Below are 12,917 nucleotides of genomic sequence, written 5' to 3'. Positions count from 1 at the left end.
TCTATAATTTGCTTGAACATTCCGGTTGATTTTGCAACTTCTCTCATTGTGTTATGTATCATAGTTTGCGTACAGGAGCGATTTATTTGCGTGAATCCGATAGAGAGGCTGTGGGCCGAAGGGAGGAGGGTAGGGACCTCCTCATTCATGTGCCAGCCTCTGGGCATATACCTTACCTCCGCTTAGCAAGCGAACAAGAGAACTACTTAACGGATTTAGATTGTGGTTTTTTCTATAATTTGCTTGAACATTCTGGTTGATTTTGCGACTTCTGTCATTGCGCAAAGAATCATAGTTCACTTGCAGGAGCGATTTATATGCACAAATCTGAGAGAGAGGCTGTGGGCTGAGGGGAGGAGGAAGCATTATATCAGGAGTAGGGAGCAAGGCGGGGCCCTCCTCACTGTCCTGTTTCACTACTATGTGGGTGGAGTCACGGGGGGACGGCTAGTTAATAATAATAGCAATAATAATAATCTCTCTATTATAAAAAAAATCTTGGGAGGGAGATGAGACTTGATCTCCTCGGAAGACAATTTGATGTCCCGTGAGAGATACTTTAACGTCACGCGAGACAAGGCAGTGAGACAACATTTAAAACAAGTTCACGGACATCTAACCAAGCAGTTGTTGGAATGCTTTTGGCAGACAGACATCATATGCTCCCAGCTCTTAAAACAGCGACAAATGACAAGCAGAACACGCAGCTCACCAGCAGATGATCCGACCGCTTCTCCTTAGCGTGCGTTTAGCCCCCCACATTCACAACACGAGCGGCAGAGATGTGAATTGGCAAAAGGACAGCTGCTGTACAGGCTTTAAAATGATCGATGTGCAGTGCGACAAATAGAGCACGCAGCTCACCGCCAGCAACAGCAGAAAGACAGCAGCTGATCCGATGGCATCTCCTTAGCTTGCGTTCAGCCGCCCCCCTTCACAACGGGAGCAGCATTATACGTCCTGTGAGAAATATTTAACCACGTCCGGGGCCGGAAATAAAGGACAAGTATTGTTTTTACAAAAGTTTTAAAGTAAAAGTGAAAATAATGCATATGTAACAATTCCCATGAAAATAACAATCTCTTTAAATTTGTATATCCGGTAAACTAAACCTGGGGGTGGGCGAGTAAAGCGAGCCCCCTAATTTATTTTATTTATAGGCACATTTCAAGGCACACAAAGATACCTTTCAGAATATATTAATAACAATAGTCACAATATAAAATTAATAAAATATTAACAGTACAATAAAACCAGAATAAATACAATAATAAAATTTAATTTAAATATATCAACTAAAATTTATATCACACAGAATAAGCCAACTTAAAAAGATTTGTTTTAAGGTGATATTTAAAGGTAGGAATAGAGTCAAAATTACAAATACCTTGTGGGAGAGCGTTCCAGAGGTGTGGGGCTGCTCGACTGAAAGGTCTAAAGCCCATGGAAGTCAAGCGAGCAGGAGGTATAATGAGATTGACAGAGGAAGATCTAAGGATACAGGAGGGAATGGGCATATGAAGAAAATCTGAAAGATAAAGAGGTGCGTGATTATGGAGGGTCTTGTAAGTAATCAGACAAATCTTAAAATCAATGCGATATTTAACAGAGAGCCTGTGAAGCTGCTGAAGGACAGGAGTAATGTGTTCAGTGGAAGGGGTTCCAGTAATAATATGAGCTGCAGCATTCTGAACCAATTGGAGTTTGTAAAAGAGTTTGTGAGGAAGACCAGAAAAGATAGAATTACAATAATCAATACAAGATGTAACCAGAGCATGAACAAGAATAGCTGTGCTGATGGCTGAAAGAGATGGGCGTAAACAGCTGATATTACGTAGATGGAAATATGCAGTATTATTAATATGTGCCTCAAATTTTAAGGCGCTATCAAAAATGAGACCTAAGCCTTTAACCAGGGAGGAAGAAGAGATTAGAGAATATTAATACTTAGTTTCGGAAAACTGTGTGTACAAGATAAACAGGAAAGATGCATTAACATAACATAGAAGATCAGCCTTTCCCCCTTCATTCATTGGTCAAGAGTCCGTCTTCAATTCGGAAACACAGAATTATGGGAGTGCGACTTGCCTGTTTATCTTTTGGTTTTGTTTATCTATGGAAGATAAGAAATACCCATTTGTATAAAACCTTTCAAACAAACTGGGAGGCGATGACACCCATGATCAAGTAGGGAAATGCAGCTAAACCAGCAAAATGACTCCTCATAGTAATTCATATCACTGATTCACCATTATAATGAACAAGATTCTCATTCACTTGCGATTCTGTAATGTAATGTAATGTCTTATTTTAATTATGCATCTTAAATGTGTTATCATGCTGTGTGCATGGAAACAGGGTTTAGCAATTATGTTAAATATATAATGAATTATATATTTATATATAATCAATCATATCTTTATATGTAATGAATTAAATATAAATTAACAAGAAATAATATTAATTATATATTTAGATGCACACAAAAAACTAATGTACGAATCAGTGTTTAGAGGGGGCCCCCCTCCCAAGCCCTGGAAATACTTTATAAGCTACCCCGAAAAATGAATCAAATTAATCCATTCACTTAATTGGGTAGTTTGAAACAATTCAGTAATTTGAATCGAAATGCCCATCATTACTTGCGCCCTACTCTTGAATGTAGGGGTCGGAGTTAAACATGTCAGGTGGGAGTGGCTGCTCTACCAGCTAATGAAGTTCTGCAGTGTTGTGATTGCATATGTATGAGGTTGATTAGCATGCTCCATATATGGATGTTTCCTTGTGTTGTAATTGTAAATTACTGTCCTGTAATGGCTGATTTCTTTTTTTAAATTTTGCTGTATGCATTTTCCTGTTTTTTTGCCGTGCGTATATTTTCACACTCGAGTCCAAGCAAAGTTTTATAGATGAGACCCTTGGTCTTTTTCCACCTCAAAACAATCCTTGGACACTTATCTCCTAATAATCTCCTGGAAGGCAGTGTGGTGCAGTGGTTAAGGCTTTGGGCTTCAAGCCCTGCTGTTGTGGGTTCAAATCCCCCCCATTGACACTGCGTGACCCTGAGCAAGTCACTTCACCCTCCTGTGCTCCAACTGGAAAAAGAAAAGAAATGTAACCTACTGTATCTCAAATGTTGTAAGCTGCTTTGGCTAAAGGTGTCAGCCAAATAAATGTAATACTTCAGCTTTGGGCAGTGCCTAGTTCTTCTCTTGATCTCTCAGATCTTTAGTTGGCTCTCCGTGGTTTTCTCTGCACTACGCATGGCTAATTTTATTGAAGGTTAGTCAGAATCACTTCAGCAGATGTCAGGCAAAGACCAATTACCTTTGTAAACTCATTTATGAACCCGATTAGAAGGGATGTGAACACAATGCAACCAAGACAATGAAAGTTTTATTTTTATTTTGAATTACTTTTCCAAAAAAAAATATCAATTTGGTTTTTCATTTACATGAACACATTGTTAGTTACAAGATGAAATAATGACTAACATGATTTGACTTTATTTCAGCCTTTACATCAACAAAACCCTGAAATTTCAGTAAGGGTGTGTGTAGTGTTGGGCTTTTGACATTCACTCCCCCGTATATTAACAAAGCATTACTGCCCAGTACAGTAGGAAAAAGGAAAAAAAAAGTCACACATTCTCTTTAAAAGTAAATAAATTACAAAATATTACACTTTTCTTACACAGTTGGCATTATGTCCAACCCCGCAAATATACATTAAAATTAACCAAATATTGGAAAAAATAATTTGACAAATTTTAAACTTGCTTCTTAATTGAAACAATGTTGATGCAACTCTTCCAGCAGCTGCCACTCCTTTTAAATGTGCTGAGCCCCTCTATTGCATAAACACTTGAATAATGAGAGTCACAACTACAGAGCCATATGTTAACATTTTTACAAAAAGGTTAAGGACACACATGTCAGATGTGGGGACTGAACCTGTAGCCTCACCATGTCTGTCTAGAAATCATTTTCTACCCTACTTATGCAGTTCAGGGGTTTTGGAAACCTCATCCACATTGGACACTAAGCCAATACTGGACTGGGTACAAGTCCACTTGCAGGGTACACTCAAGCATATACATGCAATCCTCCATATTAGGTAAATTTAGATATGTCAGCCTACCTAAACTTCACATCTTTGGCACATGGGAAGAGCACTGGAGCTCCCAGTGAAACGCCAAGAAGGCACAGGAAGAACACACAAATTACACAGAGTGTTAGTCCAATCCCAGGCCGAAGCATTAACCACTATGTCATTGTGCCCCTCAGAGTGCATTTGCTCAAGAACTCCTTGATATACCTTTATTTAAATGTAACAATTATGATGTGGAAAATAGTTAAGCTGCATGCAAGCTTTTTGCTTTTCACTAATTAGGTTAGGGGGCAACATACTACAAAAGTAACTGCAACCCTCCTCCTAACTTGCGTTTTTGCCCACCTCACATCAATTCAATCAGGAACTCTGAATAGAAAGTAAGAAGTCACACAGCACAGCAGGGAGTACACCTTCCAGAATATATATTTTAGTTTTATTTATTCACATTATCAAAGTTACTTTGCTGATGAATGCCACATGGTTTCCTTTATTTTGCCAATACTGGATATTTAAAATTTACATACAAGGTTTATATGTATTAAAAACAATTCAAATGTAAAATAATGTCATAAAATAAATTAACAGCCCTTGGTAAACAAACAAAAAGACAAAACCATAATAATGTGCTGATCCTGTGTTTAAGTTTCAATGGAAAACTGTACCCTTATGCTTTTATGAATGAGCAGAGCAGCAGCTGGCAGTTTTATTGTAACTTAAAACACATTCCATTTCTATTTGATTACCTTTATATCATTTTGGCAATTACATCTCCTATTTCCTCTAGAATATAGTCAGAAATAACATTATGCACAGTCCTATTTCTATTGTAAAATTCATCTTTGCCACCACACCATTTTTCAACTCCATTTATTTTGCAGAGAAGAATACAACAAATGCATTGCAATTACTTAAAAATCTAAAAACGTTGTCCAAATTTACACCTTCACTATGTACATTTCTATTTTCTATACTTGAAGAATTTTGAATAAAAGGACACTTTGATCTTCATGAATAATTCCGACGGGCTTCCAGCATGTGAGAAGGTGATCAAATTTGAAGTAACACATAAAACTATTTTTGGACAAAGACGACCCTAAACATTTCTTTTAGTTTGTTTTTTTAAAACAAAACCAAACTAAAAAATAAACATTGCTCTAGATCAAGAAATGTTGAATAAAAAAAAATAAATAAAAACACCACCATATTTTAATGTATTTGTGATGATGTCCCCATGCAATTGCAATAATGTCAAATGTGTCATAATCCATAAAACAAAATGGTGTTGAGAAAATAAAGTAGCGATAAAATAAACCCCAAAACGTGAATAAAATCACAACAATTTCAAATCGTAAGAGCTGCTTGCAAATAACAAAATAAAATGGCCTCATTCCTAAATTCTCAGACCAAGATAACTTAGATATAATAACATAAGTAACAATAAAGCAATTATATGAGAAATTTAGAAGGCAAGCACTGGAATATTTTAATAAGTTAAAGTAGAGCAAAACACATTTTTATACAATTACAGAACTGCTAGAATTTTGAACTGGTAGAATCAGTTACTTTCAGTGTAGTTGAAAGCTGTACCATGGAAAACAGGAAATCTACACTAGTTATTATTTCTGGACTAATGTTGAGCTAAAATGGCCTTTTCTTGTTAACATTTTTATTTATGTGGCAAACAAATCAATGTGCTATTTGACTGAAAAAAAAATCCGAGGGATCACATAAACAACCTGAACTGGTGTACAAATTGCATGAAGTAAGACTGGTGCTCACAATTAAAGGTTCATAATCATGAATATATGAAAACATCTGTACTAAACTTACCAAAATATAACCGGATTACAACTAAATGTATGCCTGTAATGCCTGTTCATTTTCTGTCACCTGATTGCACAATACCCATGTGTTAAACGTGCCCCACAGAAGCCGTCACTGGATGGCCAAACTACCTATGTGGACACTGCAGCAGGCAATATTTTTGCAAAATAACACAAAGTAACTACTGAAAAACAACACAATAAGTTTGTGAAATAATCCAACAAGTATTGCAGAATAATGCAATAAAACATTTTTGAGTGATGGGAAAAAGCTTTCATTGTAACCCATCTATTTTTGGTAGACCAAAAATTCCCTGCTAGACTGAGTGAAATTCATGACCATGGCATTCCAAACCACTCCATTTAAATAAAGGAATTACTAGAAAATGTTATGCATTTAGTTTATCATTTACAATATATTTCCATAAAATATTAGTTAATAATTTGGTGTTATACTTAGGGCTCAGATGGTCCCGGCTTTCAACATGTTGCTTTCCCGTATTACACAGCGCAGCACCTGATATCATCAGCCAGAGATATTTTTTTTTAACCTATTGGATTTGAAACCAATGTTGTACTCACATTACTTTGTTAGACTCATGCTGCAATAATGTAATTTTAAAACGTAACATAAACTTGACATAGAACTATTATAAAATAGTCGTTACAAGGTTCAAAGCACAACTGCTACAATCAGTTAATCAAAGTATTCCAAATTAAAGAAAAATAACATATAATAGGAATCCAATGTCTGCACATTTATGTCAGCACAGGTGCAATCCCACTTACAGCTTTGATGAACTGAATCATGTGAGTGGACTGTGGCTGTAGGAGGATTCTATGATTCTGGTTTATTCCATCAGTTTTGCTCAAGAAGCACAAAGCTGATGCTCAGACTGCAGCACACACCCCTGAGTTTTTAGTATAAATAGCAAAATCAATTAACACAGGCAAGTGTGCATTCTGAACTGACACAGTGGAAGAGAAGAAACCAAGCACTATGTACCAAAGAGAGGATGACTCTGTGCAAAAGTGGTGCGACTTTAATGTTGTGGTGTAGTTATACATATTCAAAGAGAAGTTAATTTAATTCTTAATCTTCCCATTTCTCTTTTAGCATAGTCATACCATCTTCCTTTCTTACAAAATTACAACAAGACCAGGTTAAAAATTGCACTGCCAAATTCATACATTGATAACAGTCTAATAAATGAAAAAGTAAAACAAATAAAACAAAAAATCTGCATAATAAAAATATCTATCAAGCACAAATAAAAATTCTTTTTCATAATAAAAAATATTTATCAAGCACTTTCCATTGTTATAATAATTTCCAAAGGGTAAAATCTTTCATCTGTCAGGCTCTGCCTAAACAGCTGCGTGTGCTGCCAAGCTGAACCACCTTCACCGCCAGTCAATTCAGCTTCTAAAACTAAATCAGTAGCTCCAGTAAAATCATATTCATGTAACTGGGTGTCTGTGAAAACAGGAAAAACAAAACACTGGTATAAATCTAAAGATGTTTTTAAACTGTAATTAAATATGACAAAAGTCTTCATTTTTAAAATTTGTGACATTCAAAGTATAAAATACACTTAAATATTAAAATACAGGAAAAGATGTACAGTGCTGTAGTAAATGACATATGACCCAAAACACAGATTACAGGCATATATAGAAACTTGTAAACTATTCCCATTTCCCACTGTGTCATGAATAACCATGCAGTGCAGTGTGTTAGAGAATGAAATTCAGGTTGTAAAACTGGAATATATACAGTATTAAAAAAAAAAAAAAAAAACCCAAAACTGTCTATGATGGTATTAATCTCTTGGTATGTGCCAGAGGGCAAATATGTGACAGTATGCTTAGCCACTTTACGACTCTTACAATTTGTCAATGCCGCTCTGGAACATCCAGTTCCTGGGTCTATTATTTTCCTGTAACTTTTTTCTGTTTTGAAGTCCCCATTTACCCACTGTCTTGTCAAAAAAGATAAAGATATTGTTCATTACTTCCACACAAATCTATTCTTTCCAAACTATTACTTTACTTTCACTACCTGTGTTTACAAGTTACTTTGTATTCTGATATGTTAAATTGTTCACCACTCTGAAGAAGATGAAATGTGCATATATGTAAAAATCAAAATTGTGCCACCATCACCATGTGGATATATTCATTTTTACTTTTTTGAGTCTTAGTTCTTTCATCTGTACATCAGTTTTTCTTTAGCCTGAGAAAAAAAAAGCCTATTTGCAGTAATTCCTGCCTTTTCAATCCCAATAAGCATATGAACAAAGCTTTAATTTTTCTGAAAACATGTATTTTCACTTGATATATTTACTTGAATTTTCATTGTTAATAAAGTCAAAAATGCAGTTTATATAAAATTACCCCAACTCAGAACTAGCAAAGAATATTTAATAATTTGACAGATTCTTTCTGTATTACTGTAGTGAAAAATTAAAGCCTCAGAATGTTTAAGCTTTCTGTACATTAAATATCCTATATTATTTTAAATTGAAGATTTATTTAAGATGTACTTAGGGAAAAATAAATGTTTCACTATAGAGATGTTCCTATCTGTGCACTGTCTGATTCCTTTAAGCCCAATTAGTGACAGGAAGGCAGAGGGTCAGCTTATATATGCCCCTCAATCTTGCACATCTTTAGAATATTCAAGTACATAAGGGCATTTTCTGAAAACCATTTAAGACAAACAGGGGACAGTTACATGCCACAGTGACACTAGCCAAGACTGGATTTGAGTCCAGTCCTGCAAAATAAGCACTAACCAGCATGTCATAAGGTCTTCCTAACATTCAAGTTAAATTTTAATATCATTAATGAATATTCAAATTTACCGTAAACACTCAAAAACATATGAAATCTATTCACTGTGTTATGCATACAGTGTCATAGTTTTTTTAATGTCACTGTTTAGTGAATTTAGCTTTCAAAAATACCAATTGAAGGCAATTTAAGACTACAAGTTAATTCTTGTTAATCTCTTAATTACCTTTTGTACATATCAACCATTATGCTTTCATGCAGAAGCTACAGAGCATGTTGTGGTAATCACTGAAGTAAACTCTATTATATCTAAGAATTTGTAAGAAGCCAACTACTAAAAGTATAGAAAGGCATGTACAGTATATTTTAACAAGGGCACTCTAAAAAGAGAGTATAGAGTATATAAATTGAATCTTATTTTCCTTCCACTGTATTATCAAAGCATATAAAAAGTATTATCATACCTCCATCAAGATGAACACTTTGATCATTTGCTCTTAGTGACCATGTCACTTTACCAGTATGAAATGTTTGACTGTTTGCTCTTACTGAAACATTCTTAATTTTGAATCCAAACCCACCACAGTCAAACTTCCAGCAGATTCTGGCTGAATCTGATTTTTCAATCCGGGCTAGATAAACCTAGAATTATAAATTTAAAAAAATTAACTAACATTTGACACTGACGTAGCACATGCAAGGCATGCCAACAAGATTAATTCCCTTTACTTCACATCATTTTGCATCTGATTGTGGATAGTAAATTCAGCTTCCACTTTATTTTGTGTACTTTGACTTGATGAGGTGATGTATGTGTTAAGTGCTAGGTTAAAACTAATATATACAAAAAGAGAATTGCATTTATTTATTTTTTAAAAGAAACTCCAACCCATGAACATATAAGACAAACACACATTCTTTTCTCCTAATCTATTTATTTTTTAACAATTAAAGAAGTCTAGAAAATGTCAAAAACTAATTTAACATATTTGAAAAACAATCCTGGATATACTGTAGTTATGGATATAACACAAAAACTGCAGGGTAACAATTTATAAAGAAAGTGCCAGGGGAGGAGGTGAAAATGTGTTATTACATGTTTCAAACCAAACCTGCATTTGTTTTCTGTTATTTTTTCTTATGAACGGTTTCTTTTGTTCTGTATTTTGGTTTGTTTGGTTACCCACAACTTACAAGACTTGTAGATTTGTAAGTCTGGGAAACATCTGTGGTGTTAAAGAACGACATGTGGGCAGTAGTGAAGTTTATTCAACTTTCAACACGTCACTTTGGTAAGTGTACTTAGTAAGTTTGCGCTTATCAACATAACCTGCCTATGAAATGTCATTCTTTCACATACAGTACACAAAATATTTTATTTTTACCTATTACTTGATTTTTCTTTTATTACACATACTTGCTTTTTTGTTTTCACTATTATGTTGTATCAGTCTTTGATAAACAACAACATTTATTTCTATAGCATATTTTCATACAAACAATGTACCTCAAAGTGCTTTACAAAATGTCAAAGAGAACGTGACAGGAAAAGAAAAACAAGCAAGATTAGGGAATAATAATAAAGAATAAGTAACAAGTAAATCTATATAATCTTAAATAACAGATTAATGTCAAACAGAAATGTAGCATCCTTATATACAATAACATGATATGTCTCTAAAGATGAATCCATTGATAAAGTCAGAATGCTGGAGGGACAAAAAAAAATCCAAAGTTAAGCTGGAGAAAAACAAAATTTGCAGGGGTATTTTCTGGGCTCTACCAGGAAACGTTCTTTGTTTCCAAAGATTTCTACCAAAGGGGATGGGGGAAACAAGTTAAACACTGATTAGTTTATTGTACAAAATATAATATTACCTTAAAAGTTAGAAAATGTGTTACTGTAAACTTGAATTAAAAAACTCAAAACCCCTAGATCTGGACATGCTGGACCACCACAACTGGTGACCTGCTCAACGCTACTGATCCTTTTGAAATGCAGCTTTTCATAACCTTTTAACCTGCAAATGTCCATGTGTTCAGACAGCTCCTGGAGAAGATAGCTGCAAGAGCACCAAGAGTACCTTAGCTAAGAATTTCCAATGAGTCTGACATGCATTGAATGCTGAATGGTTGTTTAATACAACCAAAGTATAAAATTACTATTAGTGGCATGATTGCTGGATGTTGTTGTTATTGTATTGCCATTGGGCTTTAACATGGTTCAGTAAGCAAAACTACCTTTCCACAGTGCATTTTCCAGCACTGAACTTAGTCCACTAACTGTTCTTCTGTTGGAAAAAATGAGGAGACAGGTTAAAAGGGACCGGGACAGAAGAAAAGTCAATAGGCAGGCTATTGAGCAAGAATCAAAACCAGGAAGACAAACAATCTGGCAACTAAAACAAAGGTTAATGCAAACTCTTATTTCCAAAAAAATTTCTAAAGGTATCCACAAAGTGGGACAGCAAATATTTCAATTGGATGCTATTTATACTATTGTAGAATTAACACAAAGGCTCAACCTCTGTGGGGCGTGACCCTGGCAACTTCCTAACAGCCAGACGCCAAAAAGGCGATGTACATATAAAAATAAAATTGTGTAGTGGCATTTTCAAATACCAATGTAAAAATAATAACTTTCAGAAGGCACCATATACAAATAAAATTCTTAACCCAAAAGGTTTCAGACAATATATAACGTTATTACAGGATAAATCCTGTTTAAGGAAAAATGTATCATTCCCTGGAAAAATTTAAATAAATGTGGTTCATGACACTAACTCTCTCTGCTCAACCTAGCATGTTATTATTTGAGAGAAGGATACAACTAAAACAGAATGTAAATGCCTGTGTTTCAGCATTAAACACTCACTGAACCTTTAATAAACAGACACAATGGGGTTCTAAATAAATTAAGTCTAATACTAAGATGATGGGAAAATGGGTACAGAGTGATTTCCCCATTTTCTAATCTTCAATACTTTGTGCTTGTACTGTGATAATGTTAGGTATAGCTCTACTTAAGAAATATACTTCCAGCTGCTATAGTTCAAAAGAGGATAAAACAGATGCATTTTACCTGACTGGTACTGACAGACTCAATGTCCCTTAGTAAAAAAAGGACCTATACGACATTTAGCTTTGTTAAAAAAACACAAAGATTAGCCATAAGTATGAAAGTTGGAAAATGTTACAAATAGGCCAAGTGTAATGCACTACATTCACAACATTGCCTTTTATATATTATTTGTGGTATACATATACTGAAATAAAAATCTAAAACTTACCCCAAATTAGACTGAATCATAACCAGTCTATTACAGTATTCGGTTTCATTTGTGGTGTACCATGCTGTATTTGTGTCAATTGTTTCATTACTTAATGGTAATATCATGAACAGTGGTGCAAATATACAACATAAATGGGTGTTCATTATGATTAATTTTGTAAACAAACGTGTAGTTTATTAAACTCTTTGTTACTTAAATTCATGTTTACACCCTTCTCAAACATTGGGGTGAGGACTTCAGTTGGTATTTTACCATCACCAAGACTTTCCTTCACCAAACATGAATTGCACTTTCTCTTCTATGCACTAGATGGAGCAGAAAGCTTTGGGATATAGGCACACTTTTACAGAGGTTTCTAAGCATCTTTCTGCCTATTACTGCTTCCTGCTATGATCGAAACCAGTCTAGAAAAATAGTAGAATGCTGTATTTCAGAGGTGGGGGTCACTTTAAATTTAGCTTTACCTGCCTGCTTGTACTTTAGATTAACTTCTTACAGATCAACTACAGATGCAGAGTTGTAATGAAAGGTGGTGAAACATTGGCAGAAGTTAAGAGTTAAGTCTAGTGAAGAATGTAAAAAGTGCTTTAGCAGTCAAAGTCATACTTTAGCAGTGAAAAGGTAAAAAATAAAAAATACTAAATCTCTTCAGATGCAAAAATTCATGGAAAAGATTGAAAATATTAAGAATTAACAAATAAGAGAATAAATAATATTCATACTAGGTAATGAAACTAACAAAAATCAAAGTTCTGACTCCTTATACACATTCTTCTTGTGTAGCAATGAGAATTCCAAATTTTTATAAATGTGTTCTGACATTACTTCATAATGCTCTGGTGTGTTCATGCCATTTGCTTTTCCAGATGCCATCTGCTGGTGGGAGTAGCCG

At 34.6% G+C, this 12,917-nt stretch overlaps 1 protein-coding gene across 4 annotated transcripts in view; it reads right to left on the bottom strand.

The window, feature by feature from the left end:
* Window positions 1–3,383: 3,383 nt before the first annotated feature.
* The window catches only part of ngly1 (N-glycanase 1), a 34,676-nt gene continuing 25,142 nt past the window's right edge, over window positions 3,384–12,917 (bottom strand). For all 4 annotated transcript variants that reach the window (XM_028818150.2, XM_028818151.2, XM_028818153.2 and 1 more), the window contains exons 11-12: window positions 9,197–9,374; window positions 3,384–7,413 (exon numbers count right to left, since the gene is read on the bottom strand). In XM_028818150.2, coding sequence (XP_028673983.2) covers window positions 7,241–7,413; window positions 9,197–9,374 — 351 coding nt within the window. In that variant the 3' untranslated portion in view covers window positions 3,384–7,240. The remainder of the gene's footprint in view (window positions 7,414–9,196; window positions 9,375–12,917) is intronic.

The sequence above is a fragment of the Erpetoichthys calabaricus genome, chromosome 13, assembly GCF_900747795.2.
Source record: "Erpetoichthys calabaricus chromosome 13, fErpCal1.3, whole genome shotgun sequence".
In the NCBI taxonomy this organism is placed as follows: Eukaryota; Metazoa; Chordata; class Cladistia; order Polypteriformes; family Polypteridae; genus Erpetoichthys; species Erpetoichthys calabaricus.
This window is presented reverse-complemented; position numbering and strand designations above follow the sequence as displayed.